Here is a 19,785-nt window from a genome sequence, read left to right as displayed (position 1 = left end):
ACACACACACACACACACACACACACACACACACACACACACACACAATCTGCCATGATGGTATCCCCCATGAGGTGACATAGTTATGGTATGGTTCTCCTTAAAGACAGTGCTATAGCTCTTTGGAACTACTGCCTCAAAAACTATAGCCTTAATCTATTTTCTTTCTAAGTAACCAACCACAGGGAGTTCACTATAGTAATGGAAAACTAATATGCCTTTCTTATTAATATTTTTCTTTGTAGCTTTCACGTTCTTCTATCCCCATTCATAACTGCTCACTACCCTTCTTCTTCATTCTTTTTCCCCAATTAAATATTTATTTATTTAATGTATATGAGATTTTTGCCTGCATGTATGTCTTTGTACTACACAGGTGCCTGGTTCCCATGGAGGTTAGAAGAGGGCATTGGATCACCGCAGACTGGAGTTACAGTTGGTTGTGAGCTACCAGGTGGGTGCTGGGAATCAAACTCAGGTCCTCTGCAGAAAGTCAGTGCTCTTAACCAGTGAGCCAGCTCTCTAGCCCATTCCACATTCTCCTTTTCCTTTAATTCTTGGGTCACACCTCACTCTAAGCATGGCGTCAGCCTAGCTGCTACATTTTAAGATGAAATAGTTGCCATCTGTTGTTGAGGAAAAGATACTCCCTCCCATTTCCTCCTCACAGACACACATACCTTTAGGTCCTATTAAGCCAGAGGGTCCAGGGTGGCCAATTGACCCCAGATGGCCAGGGGAACCTGGGAGGCCTGGGTCTCCTCTCATACCCGAAATCCCTTGAAGTCCTAAATGTGAGTCCAAGACAGACATTCAGAATAGTGTATATGTCTTGAAGCTCATTATAACTTCTCAGAAGAAAGTTGTCAAGGAGTACACAGTACCTGGAGACCCAGGAAGGCCAGGATCTCCAGCAATACCAACTTTTCCATCATCGCCTTTGTTTCCTGGGTAACCTCTGTCACCAACTAGCCCATCTTTTCCTTTAACACCTATAAGGTCAAGAAAATCGCGGGATGATTAGGGCCCCATTGCTGGAATTGAGATCCTCCACAAGAAAGCCTGAGTAGGAAGGTGAAAGCATTTTGAGATGGCGTTGGAACTTGATTCAATGAAGAAGTGCTGGGAAAGATTCTAGAAGCTGTTGTCATGTTGAAAACTGTTTTAGGTGTACACCATGCTAAAGGTCCTTGTCAGTGTACAAATCATTTTGTCTGGGAAAACTGTAAGCATCCCCTGAATGGATGCTGAAGAACTTGGGGGCTGGTCTCCAAAATTCCTTCTAGTCCTCAGTTCTAAAGCACTTGTGAGGTATACGCAAAACTATCTCAGCCTTACCTTTAAAACCTAATTCACCGGGCTGTCCCTTGGGTCCGGGGCTTCCAGAAATGCCACGTGTTTGGCCTTGATCTCCTGCAGGTATAAAAAATAATTTTTCAAAGGTTCATTTCTTTCACCAAAATAATCTTTTCAATCTTTCCTCCTTCAGTTCAGATTCATTGTGGCCAGAGGAGCTTCTTGATGAAACTGCCCACTAGGTAAAGAGACCTAGGATTCTGGCAAGCTACTGGCATGAGATGTTCCTAACCAGAACATTGGCAACACATCACTAGGCCTAGTACGTGTGAGAAGATGGTAAGTGGGCCCTAAGATGTGATCAGAATAGAACAGTGATTCTTGTAAAGATGGGAACTGTTCCTGCCTTGGGGCCTGTGCTCATCAGCAGAAGAGTTGCCCTGACCTGAAGTTCTTTTACCCTGCTGTTTTGAAAGCAGATGGGTCAAAATAGAAAACCAAAGGAACACTTATTATTTTTTTGCCATGAAAACCCTGGGAAGAGATTTTGGCAGGTACCATTGTTGTGTCTTTGAAGAACAAATGTAGAAGGAGCAATGGGCTGTGTTCCCGCCCTGCTCCTGCATGGCTAGCTTTACACCCAAAATAACAACACACAAATTGTATTCTTTTAAACACTGCCTGGCCCATTAGTTTCAGCCTCTTATTGGCTAATTCCCACATCTTGCTTTAACCCATATTTAATAATCTGTGTAGCACCACGGGGTGGTAGCTTACCAGGAAGGATCTTAACCTGTGTCTATCTTGGAGAGGAGAGCTATAGCGTCTGCCTGAATCTGCTTCTTTCTCCCAGTATTCTGTTCTGTCTACTCCACCCACCTATGTTCTGACCTATCAGGCCAAACAGTTTCTTTATTAATTAACCAATGAAAGCAACAGATAGACAGATGATCCTCCTCCATCAAACAAAAACTGTGGAAGGTGTTTGGCCAAATGGGAAATGAAAACCAAATTTATTTTCCCTCTAAACACAACTCTGCCCAGCCCTGAGTTATGGATTGGTAGAAAACCTTATGTTGGTCTAGGCAAACACACCAAAAGAGAAAATGTCCCCTACCTTTTAAACCTGGGATACCAGTTGCTCCCAGTGGGCCAGAAGTTCCAGTGCGACCCTGTGAACCCTTCAAGGCAATAGAGGAATCATTATTTCTGCCTAGAGCTCAGAGATGCTCACCATATTTCTCCTTTCTCCCAACCCTCAGCCATTGCCTGAGAGATGCTGATTACATATTCTGTGTTAGGTGGGACAGGCCTATAGATGGGAAGGGGCTGAGCCAGGGACAGGCATGCATACTTAGGGTTTACGGGGGGGGGTGCGGATATTCCATCTGTAGATTACTCCTAGTCATGTCATTCATAGCCTACCAGAATCAAAATCTCGTTGAATCAGTGTATGGTTGCATTAACTATTAAGTCTCAGAAAACATAGGACATGAACCCTAGGCGAAGCGCTCAGTCTGCTCTGCTGGTATTCAGCTACCACACTTTGTCCAAAACTCTAGAGTCATGCCACATAACCATTGCTTCCTCCAGGTCTGAGGGAACATGTCTATAATCTCGGCACTCAGGAAACAGAGGCAGGAACTTCACAAGTTCCACACCAGCCTAGTGAGACCCTGCCTCAAAACTGGAAAAACAATAACAGCAGTCTCGCTTTCCTAAGCAGGGCTAGACCTCTGCTGCAGGGCTCCACGAGGAACGAGAGGTTGCCCTGTCACCAGGTAGCAGGCTGTCAGTGCGCAGGTGTGAATCTGCATTTGGATGAGTAGCTTCCATATTTACCTGCACACAGTGACAGCTTTCTGAGGCAGTGCATCTGGGCAGTGGTTATGTCAGTGGCTCTCAGCTGTTGTAGTACAGCTTGAGGTATTTGGAGATAGACCCAGGAAAAAGGCAGCCAGTTAGTGTTTTATACAGGAGACTTGAGGAATGGCCTGGGTTTGTTGGCCCACTACCTTCAATGGCATCCCCACCATTCTGCCTGCCTTCTGGCCCGGCTTCTTGTAGCACACTGCTGAAGATATAGATGTTCCTAATGGCAGTCTCTGCTTATGCCGGGATCCCTTCCTCCCTAAATGCATTCCCACTTTCTTTCTATCCCTCTCCCTCTGGGAGTTGTCAGGACTTTTTGCCTAGAAGAATTTCTTGGGAGACTATTTGAGCCATGCAAGTGTACCCTCTCTACCAGATAAACTAACACTTTTGAAAGACAGTAATTTGTTTGTAGGGAGTACAGGTGTTCTGGGCCCAATTCATTTGATCAGACTCTTATTTATGTAGAACATTCCACGTGTTTGACACAATGTTAAGGCCTTTGCATGTCTCCTCTCATTTAATCTTCATACTGTCTGAAAGAAGTTTGTTATTAGTCTACTATTTTTAACGGATGAAAAAATAAAGTTCAGTGAAGTTAATTAAGCAAGATACACAGGATCACAGAGCAAATGAGTGACATTCAAATTCAAGGCCATCTGTCAAACCTTCTCTAGTTTACTCGGTCTTATTTATATTTTTAAATTTGTGTGTGTGTGTGTGTGTGTGTGTGTGTGTTTGACAAAGAGAGAGAGAGAGAAAATGAATACCACTACCACGTTTTCAAATAAGTAATGACATTGACATTGAGATATTGATAATAAAATTATTTTTAACGGATGAAAAAATAAAGTTCAGTGAAGTTAATTAAGCAAGATACACAGGATCACAGAGCAAATGAGTGACATTCAAATTCAAGGCCATCTGTCAAACCTTCTCTAGTTTACTCGGTCTTATTTATATTTTTAAATTTGTGTGTGTGTGTGTGTGTGTGTGTGTGTGCTTGACAAAGAGAGAGAGAGAGAAAATGAATACCACTACCATGCTACCATGTGTGCAGGTGTCCATGGAGGCCAAAGAATTCTTTGGATTCCCTAGAGCTGTGCTTCATAGGAAGTTGTAAGCCATCCAAATAGAACAGCAAGTATGTTTAACTACTGAGCCATCTCTACAGCCCCTACCCCACCTCTTTACTACAAGGGGCCAGTAATGGGAACAAAACCCCAGAGGTTATCTTTAGGGTAAGGGTTGGGAAGTAGGCTAAAACTAGAAAGATGGGAACCTGGGGCCTGTGCCTATGCAGTGAAGGTTCTCTTGTGGTGAAGAGACAGGAATCTGGATAAACTTACACTTTTTCCTGGCAATCCTGGGAAACCTGTGATCCCCAGGGACCCCTTCAGGCCAGGTAATCCGCTTCTTCCCACAGATCCGGGGGCACCTTGCCTCCCATTGAGTCCTTTGATGATACTGGACTGGCCAGGAGCTCCAGGTGGACCTGGTAACCCTGGGATGCCAGACTCTCCTTTTTCACCTGGGAAAGAAGCAAAACCTATTAGAAAAAGGCTAGAGGCAACAAAATATCTGTTTGTCTAGGTGCAGGTGCCCAAAGCCATATACCAAATGTATTCTCAGGTGAAGGGGAAGCTAGTTTGTGGGGTGGGGAAGTGACATTGATGTCACTCCAGCTTTAGCATTGGGCAAGCAGCTCAATATCCATGCCTCTCTTTCTACCAGTCTCTTTCTGGGGTACCACAGACTCAGCAAAAGTGAAGGTAGCCTCCTTGAACCCCATGTTGCTTCCCATATTGCCGTTCTTGGGGGTAAACTTTGCTTTTCATGGGGAGGAAGCCTAGGATAGCTGTAAATTCTTTCTTGAGAATTACTCCTGAACATCCTGCCTCAGCACCTCTGGGCCCAGGAAATCCAATTGATCCAGCAGAACCTCGAGAGCCTTTTTCTCCTTTGAACCAAAGGTTCAGCATTGGTGGTCTTGGACTGGTTGCGCCAACTGACCCTGGATCCCCTCTGTCTCCTGAAGGAAGGAAGATCAGGTGGTCAGGATGAGAGAGACAGTTTACACACAAAGTCACACTGGGTTTGATGTTTCATATCGTTTCTTACCACACTACCCACCCCCAGCCCAGTTTCTAGGCCTTTCTGTCCTCTTCCCTATCCTGTCATTGAACTTGACATTTCTGTGTATGCTTTCTCTTTCTCCAACCCCAAAGTCATCAGTAACTTTAGACCCTACTCAAAATTCTCCCTTTTGGTTTGAATAAGTGTCTCCCCAAAATCTGGGTAGTAATGGCTTGATTCTCAGCCATTGACTTCTTATGGAGGTGAAAGAGCCTTTGATGCATGGGGTGGAGTGGGGGAAGTCAAATTAGCGGGTTGTTGAAGGGGATGATGGGGCTCTCTTTCTTATCACTTCCTCAGTTTTGCTTCCCAGCTGCCATGATGTAAGCTCTGCTCCATGATGTACGGTGCCATCGCAGGCCCAGAGGCAACAAGGTCAACTGACCACAGCTGAAACCCTCGGAAACTAAGATCTAAAGTTAGCCCCTGCCATCTTACAAGTTCTTGATGCTAGGTATTTTTTTTTTCAGTACTCAAAAGCTGACTAACATAGTCCATAACACGTAGTGTTGACTCTGAAGTGAATAGGCTTTTGGTTTCAAAGGACTTAATTAAGAAGTTCAAATTTTTGTTCAATATAGAGTTGACATTTGTCACACGAATGGCAAAGGTGACAAGCAAAATACACTTTGAAAACCAAAGTGCTTGCTTTGGAATCTCTCTCTGTCGCTTCTCTTTCTGTCTAATACACCCACCCCACACACACCCTCTCACCTTTTTTACCTGGAGTACCAGCCTGTCCAGGTTGTCCCACCTTTCCAAATGAACCAGAAGATCCCTTTAATCCATCAGCTCCAGGGATACCGGGAAGGCCAGGTAAGCCAGGAAATCCTGCTGGCCCAGAGGGCCCCTTTTCACCTGTTGAAAAGCAAGCCTTTCTTTATCATGTCTGCAGTATATACAAGGAGACAAAGGGGGGGGCACAGAAAGCTCTAACTACTTGTCCAGTGTCACAGAGCTAAGAAGGTGCAGAGAAGGGATTTGAGCACAGGTTTCTCTAACTCTAAAGTGTAAGGTGTTTTTTTTTTTTTAACCAAACTGGTTAGTTATTACCCATTCAAGGGCTCTCTGAACAAGCACACAGCACTAAGCATGAGAAAAAAAGTGATAATGTGGGTTGTTTTACGTTATTAAGTTCAGAGCACGTGTCAACATCCCCCCAAAACCCAAAAAAACAAACAAACAAAAACCCTCACCTGGGTCCAGGAGGCAAACAGAGGCAAAGAGCTAAGCACACCCTTGCCCCTTTGTGCTAACCAGTTGTGTGTCCTGCCCTGAGACTAGCCATTTTCTCCTGTTTAAAAGAGAGATGCCACACACCTAACCCCTGCAATGACAATAAGAAGTGAGGGTTGTCAGGCTCCTTGGTCCGGTGTCATGTAGAGTGATCTAGATGCAGCTGTTACTGCCCTGGCCCTTGCTGGGCATGTCGATCACCCCACTGTTCCTCACAGCAAGTAGTTTGAGGAACTCACATTAGCTGACTGTCTTCCTTTAGTACCAGCCTGGTTTAAAGATCTTGCTACAGAAAGTCCTGCCTACCTTCTGCTCCTGGGTAGAGAGGAGGGAACAGTTTGGGTAGTTCAGAATGAATGCTCCATTTAGGGAGCCCCTGCCCACTTCACTGATCTTCCCATTTTACTTCACTTACCCTTTTGGCCTGGGATGCCTGGCAACCCAGTGACTCCTGGCATCCCCAGGCTTCCCAGGAAACCAGCTGACCCTTGAGAACCAGGAAGGCCTTTGATCCCGGGTAGACCTCGTTTTCCGGTTGACCCAGGTTGACCTATGTCTCCTCTTTGGCCCTTCTTTCCAGGCTTCCCTGAATGGAGAGAACATAGGTCAGCTAGTAAGCAAGGTTCTGGTCAGATCTGGGCCACTGCTTAGCTTATTCCCATTGGTTCTGATTGGCTGGCTTGTCGAGCTTTGTCCGTGGCCCTTTAACAATACCCAGTGAGAACTGCCAGCTAGCTGAGTGCCACGTTGGTGAGAGCATCCGTACCTACCACCCAGCGCACCACACTTAAATGCATATTGCTTCAAGCATGGCACAGTGGTGGGCAGGAAAAGCAACCCCTTTGAGACTATAGCTTCTTCTTTTATGAATGTAGTTTACACCGGAGCCTTTGAATAGAGCTCTGGGAAGCCAGGGTGGCAGCTGGGCTCCAGTTTCCCGGCACTTGCACCCCAGAATCAAGTTACAATGGCTTTTTCCTGAACCAATTCGCAAAGCAGAGGCTAAAGCTGAGCTGTTGTTCTAACTTCCCAGGGAGTCTTGGATACAGGGTTGCCCTTTTAATCCCTCAAGCAAGCGGTTAAATCAGCCAGTTCCTTGGCATTAGGTTTGAAAGGCCCCCTAGTGCCAAGTACTGTAGAGACCCGCAAGGCCCATTTGATCTCCTGAGTACTCTGAGTCGCCTTTCACCACACTCTTTAAGTTGGTCAATGGGATTAACCTCCTGAGCTGCTGCCAAAGTGGAATGTCCAGGTACAAAGCAAAGAAATTAAAAGAAAAAAAAACCAAAGGATTAAATCAATGAGGACAGAAGTATTTGGGCTCCCAAGGACCTAAATGAATGGCTGACTTAGCTTTCCATGAAATGAAAAGCATCAAGTAGCTGTGAGCCCCAGGATTCCAATGGGAAGCTGGGAAGAGAGCTCTATAACAAGAGAGAGGAATACAATGGGAGCCAGTGCTCTAGCAGGGTTCAGGGATCCCTGGCCTTGTAAGCAAGGCCTTGTTAGAGTGGCTAATCAGATAATTCCCCAGTGGGGAGTCTTAGTCGGTGAGCTTGTGAGTTGTTTTTTTTTCTTCTTCTTCATGTCAGCATCTTATAGGGAGACCCCAGAAACAGAAGGACAAAGGAGATAAAGTGGATATTAATGGCTCTGCCAATAACTCAGCTTCAGCCGCTTAGTCTAGCAGACAGAGTGAGGGTGATGGTATAGAATTCCTTGGTACTGAGTGAAAGCCACTGTTAGCCTACGGATCCTCAGAGGTCTGTTCCCCTGACAGGCAGGCCACTGTGGGGTGGGAGGAGTTCAGCTTCAGTTTCTTTGTAGCTCAAAGCAGGCTCGCCATAGCCCCAGTGACTGTACAACACAACTCAGCACAGGGTGGCTTTTAAAAAAATAGAGAAAGGCCAGAGGCAAGCCCAAGCATCAAAAGGGGGCAGGAGGCCATGGAGGACAGAAATGACAGAGATTTGTTGTCATAACTCAGAAGCTAAACCATAGCACTGCCTTCTGCCTGGCACAGCCAGAGTGACTTGGGATTTGACACTTGAGAGATTAGGAAAGTCAAATCTCCTAGATTCTGATCATGTCACACTGCCACTATTAGTCCCCAAGATGCCTAAGCCTAAGTAAAGCCTAGCTAAAGTTGCTCAAGTTGGGGGTTCTTCCTCCAGTGGGCCTACCTGAGATGCCAGGAAGGCCTGGTGCTCCTTGGAGTCCAGATGTGCCCTTGACACCAAATGCATCACTAGACCCTGAGGGTCCTGGCTCTCCCGGTGGTCCTGATGTTCCAGGGTTGCCCCTCTCACCTTTGGGGCCTTGCATACCAGACTTCCCAGTCAAACCTAATAAAAAAAAAAGAGGGGGCAGATGTTTATAGGCTGGATCACAGGGAGGCACTGGGTCACCAAACCATCTTCCAATGGAAGTTTTAGCCCAGGATTCAGCTCAGGTGAATTGTCCTCTATTGTCAGAAGCTTTGCAAAAAAAAAAAAATGACTATTGGTTACAGCTACTCCTGGAATTACTAGGATAGGAAAATAGACTCCAACCACATAAGGAAAATCCCCCCTTACAGAGAGACAGAATAGAATTTCATTTCAGCTTCCCAATTAATTATTTCAGATTCAGCCATGCATTTCATGCTTGTATTCATGCAAAGACAGCAGTTATTATAAAGCTTTCTGTTCATTGTTAAGTAAGGGGTCAAGAAGAATCACCCATGGGCCCTGGAAGGCCAGAGTCTCCAGGAAATCCTTTGTCCCCTGGCAATCCCTGTAGTCCTTGCTCCCCTGAAGCACCATTTTCAGCACCAAAGATATCACCAGTGGCTCCCTTGGAACCTGGTAAACCTGGACTGCCAGCCTTCCCAGGCAGGCCATCTTTTCCAGGAAGCCCAGGAAACCCAGGCAATCCCTTCTCCCCACGAGGTCCAGGAAATCCTAAATGTAAAGAGGCAAAGATTTAAAAAAAAAAAGCCAATGATGTCTAGAAGCAATTTGTTTGGATAGTGATCTGAGACGGATTTTTCTAATACAAAAGCTAATATATTAATAATGATCAGCAGTCTCTATCCCATGGAGGATTTGTGCAGAGGTAGGGACTACAGCACATGAGTGGAAGACAGTTCTAGTTCTGGGAGGCTGGGAGTCGGCACAGCTTAGCAACCTGCTCCTATTCCTGGGGCTCGGTAGTTGCTAATAGCCCAAGTCATACGGAGCCCCTCTGGTCAAAGTTTAGCCTCTCTTGCAGCTATTGAGCTCCAGCTGCCATGCCCTCCTTCTTCTCAAGTGGGCAGAAAGTAGTGGAAAGACCTGAAGCAACACGACACACTAGAGCAGACGGCTTATGAGAGGCCCTGAGTGCTAGAGCAATGGCAGTTCAGAACATATTATGACACACAGATTGCTAACACTATCCTGGAGGTTCTGCCCACTGGCTATTGTGAACAGGCTGAGAGTTGACATGACTGCTAAATTCCCAGGTGATGCAGGTGCTGACCTAGGGGACACAGTCGGAGAAGCCGTGGTACACTGCAGGCCTGAAGCTCAGCTTCTTTTGGGCCGATCTGAATAACTCTCTCTGACCTCCAAGTAGTTCATCTGGAATACTGCCACAAGACTGGTAAGCAGACAGCTGCAGAGTCCTGGTTTTGTCACAGTGGGTTTTTTTGAGGTATGGTTTCCTCATCTGAGAGTCAAGGGGTTGCCTCCTTTGTTTTTGACATGGTCCCTATTGTTGTGTTAGGCCCTCATTCTATCTATGGCTCTCTCTTGCGTTTTGCCAGGAAGCAAGTAAACTCAAACCATCTCAGCCACACCAGGGAGCAGACCTAGCTTACTGTCACCCGTGGTGAGTGGAAAGAATCCCAACCCAACAGCCACACAAGGGGTGCCTCCTTTCCTTACCTGGCAATCCTGGAAGATGAATTAACCCCGGACTTCCGGGTCCTCCTTTACTTCCATGAGTGCCAGGCTTGCCTGGAATTCCAGGGAGGCCCCGAGCTCCTTTAGAGCCTGAAACCCAAGTGCAGGTAGTGAGGGGAAAGGGACACTAGCAAGGAGAGGCTAGATTTATGATGTTTAGCCAACAATCCTCCTCTCTTGGCCGGCCTCCCTGAGTCACGCCTCCCAACACCACAGTCTCCAGCCACTGTTTCCTCAGTCGCTGAGAAGCCCCTCAGCCGTACACTCATCACTAAGGGATCCTCCGCTTCCTTTGATTCAAGGCCCTTAAAGAGTGCTTACTTTCTCTGGCCACATTCCATACCTGGGAATCCAGGAGCTCCAGGAAATCCAGACGGACCGTATGACCCAGGAATAATACAAGGCAAGGTTACTCCTGTAAATGATAACACGTGGAAGTGTGAACTCACCAAGACAGAGAAGAGTTCCCCCCTTAGGCTCCTTTCCTCCAATTCTTTTTAGTGGACAACCGTGGTCTCCCCACTCAGAAGCTAGGAACACACAGAAAGCTTGGCCTCTGAAACTCTTGGGAGACACTACCGGCGCGCGCAATCCTTGTTCTTAGTGTTCAGGTGCCAGAGTATCACTTATTAAACCATCACTGCATGATGGGCAAGCTACCATCTAGGCGGAGGGAGTTAGCCGTGCAGGAGCAGCCGTGACCAGCAACTGTCTGCTTGCTGTTCCCTTAGCATCTCTTTCTAGCACCTAAGTCCCAGCACTAAGGGATCATGGTGCCTGCATTATTAGAGTAGATAATTTGAAGCCACAGGTATTCGAGTTCACACCTACACTTCTTCTTTTGAAAAAAAATTATATATTTATTTTAAAAATTGTACGCATCTGGGTGTTTTGCCTGCCTGTATGTTGTGCACCGCATGTGTGCCTGGTGCCCATGGAGGCCCGGTGGAGGCCAGAAGAGGGTGTTGGATCCTCTGGAACTGGAGTTATAGATGGCTGTGAACTTCCGTGTAGGTGCTGGGAATTGAAGCCTTTTTTTTTTTTGAAGGATGTCTTCAAAGCATGGGGCTCTTTTAAAGCAGTTCATTATTTTGAGTCCACTAAAATTTATTGGCCATCCTTATTCAGATATGTGTATCTCTAAACTAAGTAAACACTTAAGATCACTCCCTTGGTCATGAGAGACAAATTGAGACTCCTCAGCTTCTTCTCGGAAACTGTACACTCTGCTACTTGGGGAACAGAGACAGTCAATTTCAGTATTCAAGGCTGGAATTAGCATTCACAGCCTTTTCTGAAGGAAATTCTTCTTTGCTCACTCATATTGCAAATAAATAGTCTGTAGGATCACAGAGGGGACCTTCAATAAACCCTCCATGACAGACTGTTTGTGGACTTCCTTGAGGGCCATTTACAAACAACTGCTATGCTAATTAAAATCAGCTTGCCCTATTCATTAAAACAATCCTCCAAGGTCTTTCTTAAACCACAGTGTCACTGGTTCCAACAAAACTCTGTAGCATTTGTTAAAAAGCAATAACAAAAAAACCACGACTCTAAAAACTGTGAGTACAGCGTAGGATTATTTTTGAAAACTGTGTATAAAGCCTGTGATTCAGACTGCTTACATAAGTAACTGCCATCTCTCCTTTTACTTGCTTCTGTTCTCCAATATAAAGTCTTCTTTAAAGAAAAAAAAAAAACAAACGAACAGACTCACTTGTTTTACTCTTAAGTCAACATTGGGAATTGAACAGTATATTGTATTGGTTATACTGGGCTCAGGAGCCAGACAGAAATTAAGCTGGTGTCTTATTTCTGTTATTACACACCTGTATGGGAAAATACTTGAGTTCTCTGAGCCTTGTACGTTGAAAAGGAGCTACCTATCCAATAGTGTCTGTGAGCAGTCCATGAGACAGAGATGGAAGCGCTTGATGCCGTGCCTGGCCCCTGCTGCCTGCTCAGCGAATGGCAGCTCGTATCTTCCTGGAGAGATGTTCAGAGGAGCTTCTGTTCTTGAGCGCCTTGTGTTTCGCTGTAGGCAGTCTTGTGATGGTCCTGGAAGGCTTCTAGACCTCGTGCTCTTCTGGTCATATTCCCCGCAGCTATAAAGATGGCCCTAAGCATGAATCCTCTCCCATGTGCGGGCACACACCTCCACCATGTCAGACACTAAGGTGGCAGAGCTTTCTCCATTGTGGAAATGTGTGCTATTGACAGGCACCTCAGAGTGAGATGGTTCCCACTGGCAGGGAACTTCCAGTCCTGTATTCTTCTGGGGCCCAGAGCTTTTGAATGAAAGGGAAAGATATCCCCCGGAACTGGTGTCATGAAAGGGACCCATACGAGACTTTTCTGCCACCCAACTAACTCCAGAGCCCATCAGTTTCAACGTGTCTGTATCTTACTGTTGTATTTCTATTGTCTTAATCATGTGTCACAGAACAAACTAAATAAAATATAAGTATCCCTGAGTGGAGTTTAAATGTAAAGCCACCCACATCCCCAATTTATCAGATGAGTTTCATAGATTCTTTTCACCCGTGAGAACTAGATCAGAGAAAAGCTTTTATAAATGAGGCCAGCCATCCATTCTAGGGAAGGAAACTGGTGACAAAGGAAGGTAGGTAGAAGCCAGAAGAAATCAAGGCAGCAAGTCCCTCCACAATATCCTCCTCACCATTTTGACACAGACCGCCCTGCACTATATTTTGAAAGGAGGGCTTTAAAATGATGGGAAAGTTAAGGACTTCACATCACTTTGCATGGTGTCTGCTTTTACTATATATTGCCATGTTTTCAGCTTCACATTCCTGAATTCCGACCATTCGCAATAAAGCAGAAGTCAGCTTTAGCCAGGTTTTGCTTTATACGTGCAACAGATGACCACATTGTTCGGAATTTCCACCACAAATACCAAAATTCATCTTTAGAATATAAAGTACCTCTAGTTTTCAAGACTCTGTTATTTGCATTTATTATGACACTAAATTATAGAGACTAGACATGAGTGGCTCCTTGCACACGCACCTTGCAAGGCAAGTTAGAACCCACTAAAAGCTCAGAAAATGCGATGAGAAACCGGCCAATGCATCAACACGTGTGGTGAAGGAAATCAGCCCCTCTCAGGGACTGCATACCACTTCCTCCTGTGGTCCCTTGTAGTTAGGTACTAAGGAGCCCTTAAAGCAGTATCAGTGGCCAGTGACAGCCTCTGCAGCCCAGTCTCACAGTTACCCTGCCTCCAAAAGGGTGCAATGTAGTATTTAAAGCATTCTGAGTGGCAGAGGCAAAGGTGAACAAAAGAGAAAAGGTGTTTCGCCAACATCCATGTCTGAGAACCTGAAGATGTAGCGAGCTCTGGCCTCCCACCATGCCTAAGTGTCTTTTAACCATCTTTCTCCCTGCTGCAGCAATAATCACCTAGACCAATCATGGGCAGGAAAAAAAATGAAACCAAGACACATGTTTGTTGCATCCTAAGGGAGGTCTTGTGTACAGACCAGATCTACTAGCCAACCACATTCATCATGGGCATTGAGTGGAGTGCTGGCACCCACACATAATCAAGTACACAGAAACCGCTCGCAGTAATAACCTGGGTGATAGATTACATTGAAAATCTGGAGCCAGAGCCTCTATAGGGACCATCAGTTGTCAGTGTTCCCAGAGTTTGCAATAATTCATACCACTAAGTTGAACAGCTTCTGATGACTGCATGCCCTTCCCTGGCGATACAAATGTCTGGTTCTGGCAGGAATAGGCAACACTTAGGAACACCATCTTACATTTTGGTGACAACAGAGCTGGCTATAACACATAAAGGTGCTTGTAAATGATTGGAAAGAATATTATATTTAGTGAGTTATATTTAGCTACTGAAGATAAAAGGAAATGTAGTATTCTAAATGAAGTACTTGCAGTGTGTGGTGCTATATACCTTTAATCACAACATGTAGGAAGAAGTGGCAGACTGATCTCTGTGAGTTCAAGGTCAGCCTGGTCTACCATAGGGAGTTCTAGGATAGTCAAGGTCATGTAGAGAGATCCTGTTTCAAACAAACAAACAAACAAACAAACAACACCCCCAACACAAAACTAATAAAGATTTATTTGAAAATCCAGGTACTTCCAAAAGAACATTCTCTACATAAAACACCTTCCAGACTAGACTTACCAGCACTGTGTTCCTAAGAACATTCTATATTTACTAGTTTGGGATAGAAACTATCCCACTGGTATCTTCCTTGATGCAGCCTCATTTCAAACAAAAAGATTGTTGATAATGTCCAAAAGGTTTGAGGGTGTACAAGTTTATAGGTATCATGCATTGTAATCAAATTTAAAACCTACTTGCCTTCCAAAAGGGTTGAGAGCAACAGGTGAAGAGCAATAGAATGACCGTAACTAATAACCCCAGGGAGTAGAGTTGAAATCAGAACTTCTCAAAGGAAAATGGATATTATTTAACAAGATACAGATTAGGGAAGAAGAACTCTTTCCTAGCTTGTACAAGGCCTGCACTTAAACACAGAACTTTCTCATGGCTTCCATAAACCTTTGTGAAATGAAATCCTGACTTGGTTTCAAGAATCTTGAATGAGGCTTTAGCCTGTGCCTCCATGCTTATCACATTAAGCAAAGTCGATTTTAAAATATGAACATTTAAGACAGGATATATTATGTTTATTTGTTAACCATTCAAGGTTGTTAGGAAGGGCTTTTCTTCTGTATATAAATATTGGTCTCTCAAGGAATGCTGTACTCTGCTAGGCAGGTTGAAAGGGTAAGAAGCTTCACCTTCTTCGGTACCTAGAGACTTTACAATGTTGTTGGTAAAGGAAAAAAAAACCATTAATAGAAGCAGTAATGTAAGTAATAATGGTACAGTGTAAAAGTGAAGAGAAGGGTAATTGTCAGCACTGTGCATAAATAGAATTGAATGGGAACACTCAGCAAGGAACAGAAGAAAAACTCCATAGGAAATCGTCTTTTGCTCACTTATCCATCCATCCAACCATACGTCTATCTTTTCCAAAAGCCCTTGAGCATTTGATAAGCTAGGCATGATATACTGAGAACTTATCAGCAAGAAGAGCAAAGTAATCATGGGAGGCATTTCCAAGAACAAGATCACCTTAAATTTTCAAACTTCGATGACTATGAGAAGTGTGGTGCCATTCATAGAAAAGAAAAATTCATAGACCACAAGAGCTGTGATGAAGAGGTCTTTTGACTGCACAAAAGACAAGTTACAGGATAGGACATTCAGACTATATAAGCAGGAATATTGCCTATTATAATCCTTGAAATTCAAGTGGGAAAACTAAGTTATTGAAAGAGAGTTAAGTATTATATAAGGGGTAGGTTAGAATCCCTGAGCAATCTGAGGGTCTGTCATTTGGGAAAGGTCTTTGTCTCCTGATGTTATAGCCATAACAACCATACAACTTAGAGAACTATTTATCAAACCTTCTACTAACTACTTTGATGGTATTTACAAAAGTGCCATCCATCCTCTCCCCGAACATTTCTATGGACTGTGAGCTCATAACCTACCTAGGCAGCTCCGTGACATTTTCAACTCAATTACGAGAGTCTTCATGAAGAAGAGCTGAAATCCACATTGTTCTACCTTATAAACTTACCACAATACAGTGATGAGCCATTTCCTACTTGAAACCTCTTGAGGATTGACTGGAGTGATTACAGCTAGTCAGATCTCTTTTTCTGACGCATTTCATGCTTATGAGTCATGGTCATTTCACAAAAGGCCGACTTTTCAAGTCGAAAACCTTCTGATTGTATGACTCACCTTGAGCTCCACGGAGGCCCGGTTGCCCTGGTAACCCATCTATTCCTTTATCTCCAGGAAGTCCACGGGGCCCCGGAAGCCCCGGAAGCCCAATTCCTGGTGGTCCAGTTGGACCATCAAGGCCCTTTTTACCAGGAAGTCCTGGTGACCCCTTTTCACCTTGGAAGCCAGATCCACTGTCTCCCTAAACAATAAAAGAAAAAGAGAAAGAAAGATCATTTTAAGACTTATCATCTGAAAAGGTCTCTAACCATAGTAACGAGGTAGTCAGTGAGCAATGCTTTGTGTTTTGTGAACATTCTCCATCATGCTAGTTTATCAAGCAGCCTCTGAGTTTGCTGACTGGAAATGAGTCTTGCCAACTCTGGGTGGTCTGACTTTGAAAGAGGTTGTAGATAAGGCTAGGGGAAAGAAGTAGGGAATGAGATTGGCACCAACAACCCTTGTAGTCAAAGAAAGTGACTGGATTACTTGAGAGAGTAAGTCATTGGGAAGCCGAATCATTTGAAATTGATATGGTTAATTATTCCTAGTGTTTATCAAATGAGAGAATAGAGAAAAAATCTTATTTTACAGAAAATTAAAGCATGGAGTTAACATGTTGGGGAGAATCAGACTCTGTTCTATCTTATTCCATAATGTAATGAGCAGTAAGTTTGCCCTGAGTCCAGTAAGACAGTTTATAGAGCTAACCAGCTAGGAATGATCTACTTACCTGAATGCCTGGGAGGCCCGGTAAACCTGGTATTCCATCCTTGCCTGGAGCTCCTGCCATACCTGGGGTCCCCTGGGGACCAGGGTCACCTTTGTCTCCTGGCAGTTTGGGTCCTCTACTGAATGTTGGTTCTCCTTTCTTTCCTTTGAGGCCTGTGTGTCCTCTAGATCCAAATAACCCCTGATAAAGAAATAAAAGGCAGCAATCAGGAAATGCAGGCTTCATAGAATTCTTGTGCTGAGCAACGGTATGACCTAAAGTGTGTGATTAAGGGTATTCTTTCACAGTGTTCTGGGCAAGTGATTATGTAGCTATCTTGGATAATTACTTCACATTTTCTGTATCTTTTCCAAATTTTGAAATCTATGAAGACTGGGTTTCCTCTTAGTTTCTAAGCAGTATCACTCAGCCAGGCAAATCTAAGTTACTGTGTGCAAGGGAAGGGGGGAACAATGGTAGGTTAAAGCAGAAAGCAACTTTAGAGACCATCTGGTCAGATTGCTTCATGTGACAAAGGCCCATGGTTTTGTTTTCTTTTTTGCTTATTTTCAAAGTTGCTGTTAATTTATTCTCGGCAGAAGATTTTCTCCACTAATTCATCAGCACAATTTCCAATTAGAGCCTAGGCTTACAAAAGCAATGCTTCTGATTTTTCAATTGTTGAGGGAATTTCTTGTGCTCCCAATTACCACTGTGATTGGTTACTTGTCAATGGGAAACAAGAATTGATTTGGCTAACTGCAGAAATGTAAGCAAAATCTTCAGAGATTGTTATCATGCATTTATTTTACCCCTATCTTTCATTAGAAAAATGATTGATGGGAAGCGAAGAACATTTGAATCCTCCATTCCCCTTTCTGTATCAAAGTTAATTAAGACTTACTGGAGCCCCAGCTGGGCCAGATGCACCCCGAGAGCCTGGATCTCCTCTAGCCCCTTTAATACCCGGGAGGCCGATGAGACCTTGTGCCCCAGGCAGGCCTGGTTCCCCATTTGGTCCAATGTTGGGCGCACCACCTTCACAAGCACAAAACCCAGAGTCTCCTGAAGGAAAAAGAGACAACAAGTAAACAAAGAAAAGTACGAACGACAATTAATGAAGTAGGTTCTTTTTCCAAGAGTGGTTACCTATGATTGACAAGCATCCCTTGGGGGAAAATCAAAGGGCTTTGCAGAGACTCAAGGAGCCTAAGGCCACCAGAAGACAGCTGGGCTTGTGCGTCAGTTTTTACTAGTCCTGGAAGAGGTCCAGCTACCATCGAGTCTCATGTTGAGAACCACCAATGGCCACTAAAACAACCGAGGGCCTAGAACTTAGTTCACATGTACTGGTGTGACTGATGATGGCAGGCGCTTCAGCGAAGTGCATTTTTCAAAGGCAGGTCTCATACAGGGCAGGTTGGTCTCAAACTCACGTAGGCGTGTGCCCCCAAGCTCATTTTCAACAAAGCACATCCGAAGACATACAAAGGAGCTACAAGTATCGTGGAAACATGAGCACGGTCTGCACAATGTGCTTGGCTCCATTTCCCTATGATCCTGAGGGATCTCTCCTGATCTTTTAGAAAACTGAGATCTTGGAAACTCTGAGAGAATGGTCTAGTTCTCGGATCACTGAAAACTGAGCACAAACGCTAAGCAAGGGAGATTTGGAATTCTTCAGATTAGGGATGCTTATCTGGCAGAATCTATGTAATATATTTCAAAATCCAAAGGCCACAAAATTGGAAGCACCTCTGATCCCAAGTATCGCAGGCATAGTGAATTTGCATTTCTCAAGATTGATCCGAGACCTCCTGAGTGAGCTGCTTTATGAGGCAGCTCTTGAGACCTCACTTGTTTTCCTGGAGCTAGCTGGCCTTTTCAGTACCCCAGGTCTTGACCTACAGAGTCCTCAGGCTAACGGTGTTGGGAAGCAGTGCCTGGACAAAGCCTTGTGAATTAGCTGGACTGGTTAGTACCCTGGAATGCTGAATCATGGGCTCAAGGGGTGGAAAGAGCAGCCCATAAGCCTCTGTTTTTTGTCCCGTGTGACCTCAACTTCCAGCTTCACTCTTAGAGCCCCAAGTAAAACACTTCCATGAGTCCTATACCTTCTCTCTGTAGCCCAGAATACTTCTGTTCAGGTTCCTAAGGCCACTGTTTTGATCAATCCCCTTAAACTCTCTCTAGGGATTTGGGGGGACAAAGACATTTAAGAGACAAAATTCACCTTTTATTCCTTTGAGGCCCTGATGTCCTTTTGGACCTTGTTCTCCTCGGAGACCGGGGAACCCAGACTCTATGCTAGGCAAGGGTGCAGTCTCAAATGTGCGACCTGCAGGATTTGAAAGAACACAAAAGGTTGGAGGCTGGTATAAACCTAAGGACTCACCTCAGTCTTGAAGGCTGGATCCTTGAGGGTCAACGTACAGAGCAGAGCAGGAGAAAAAAATCCGAGCCTGGGATCTCTGCCAAGCCTGCCGCGGAAGAGCCAACAGGACTCTCATTTGGCTCTATTCACTGTACTAGCAAAATGACTGTTACGTGCCTCACACTGCACTAGATTCCGAGATGAACAAAGTAACTCAATAATTCAGCAGTGCCAGGCTTTAGCCAAGAAAGCCTCATTTGGGCAAAGAGGAAGCAGGTGCCAGCTGCAGTGGTCAGGGGATTTAGGCTGTAAAGAAACATGCTGGGCAATAATACTTCCAGCCTTTCTCTCTCATAGTCCAGAATAAGCACTGTGTAGATACTCACATTTTGTTATCTATCTATCTATCTATCTATCTATCTATCTATCTATC

The 19,785-nt window shown here is 44.7% G+C and overlaps 1 protein-coding gene across 1 annotated transcript in view; it reads right to left on the bottom strand.

Annotated features, from left to right (window-relative positions):
- Col4a6 (collagen type IV alpha 6 chain) overlaps positions 1-19,785 on the bottom strand; it is a 329,947-nt gene that overhangs the window by 15,175 nt on the left and 294,987 nt on the right. Inside the window, exons 20-35 of the mRNA XM_005367340.2 lie at positions 19,212-19,316; positions 17,883-18,043; positions 17,000-17,179; positions 16,285-16,468; positions 10,810-10,881; positions 10,449-10,556; positions 9,261-9,482; positions 8,724-8,885; positions 6,956-7,126; positions 6,019-6,162; positions 5,075-5,200; positions 4,518-4,699; positions 2,414-2,477; positions 1,339-1,413; positions 885-992; positions 681-788 (exon numbers count right to left, since the gene is read on the bottom strand). Coding sequence (XP_005367397.1) covers positions 681-788; positions 885-992; positions 1,339-1,413; positions 2,414-2,477; positions 4,518-4,699; positions 5,075-5,200; positions 6,019-6,162; positions 6,956-7,126; positions 8,724-8,885; positions 9,261-9,482; positions 10,449-10,556; positions 10,810-10,881; positions 16,285-16,468; positions 17,000-17,179; positions 17,883-18,043; positions 19,212-19,316 — 2,172 coding nt within the window. The remainder of the gene's footprint in view (positions 1-680; positions 789-884; positions 993-1,338; positions 1,414-2,413; positions 2,478-4,517; positions 4,700-5,074; positions 5,201-6,018; positions 6,163-6,955; positions 7,127-8,723; positions 8,886-9,260; positions 9,483-10,448; positions 10,557-10,809; positions 10,882-16,284; positions 16,469-16,999; positions 17,180-17,882; positions 18,044-19,211; positions 19,317-19,785) is intronic.

This window comes from Microtus ochrogaster, unplaced genomic scaffold (assembly GCF_000317375.1).
Source record: "Microtus ochrogaster isolate Prairie Vole_2 unplaced genomic scaffold, MicOch1.0 UNK17, whole genome shotgun sequence".
Classification (NCBI taxonomy): domain Eukaryota; kingdom Metazoa; phylum Chordata; class Mammalia; order Rodentia; family Cricetidae; genus Microtus; species Microtus ochrogaster.
Note: the sequence above shows the minus strand (reverse complement) of the source record. Positions and strands in the feature narration are given on the sequence as shown.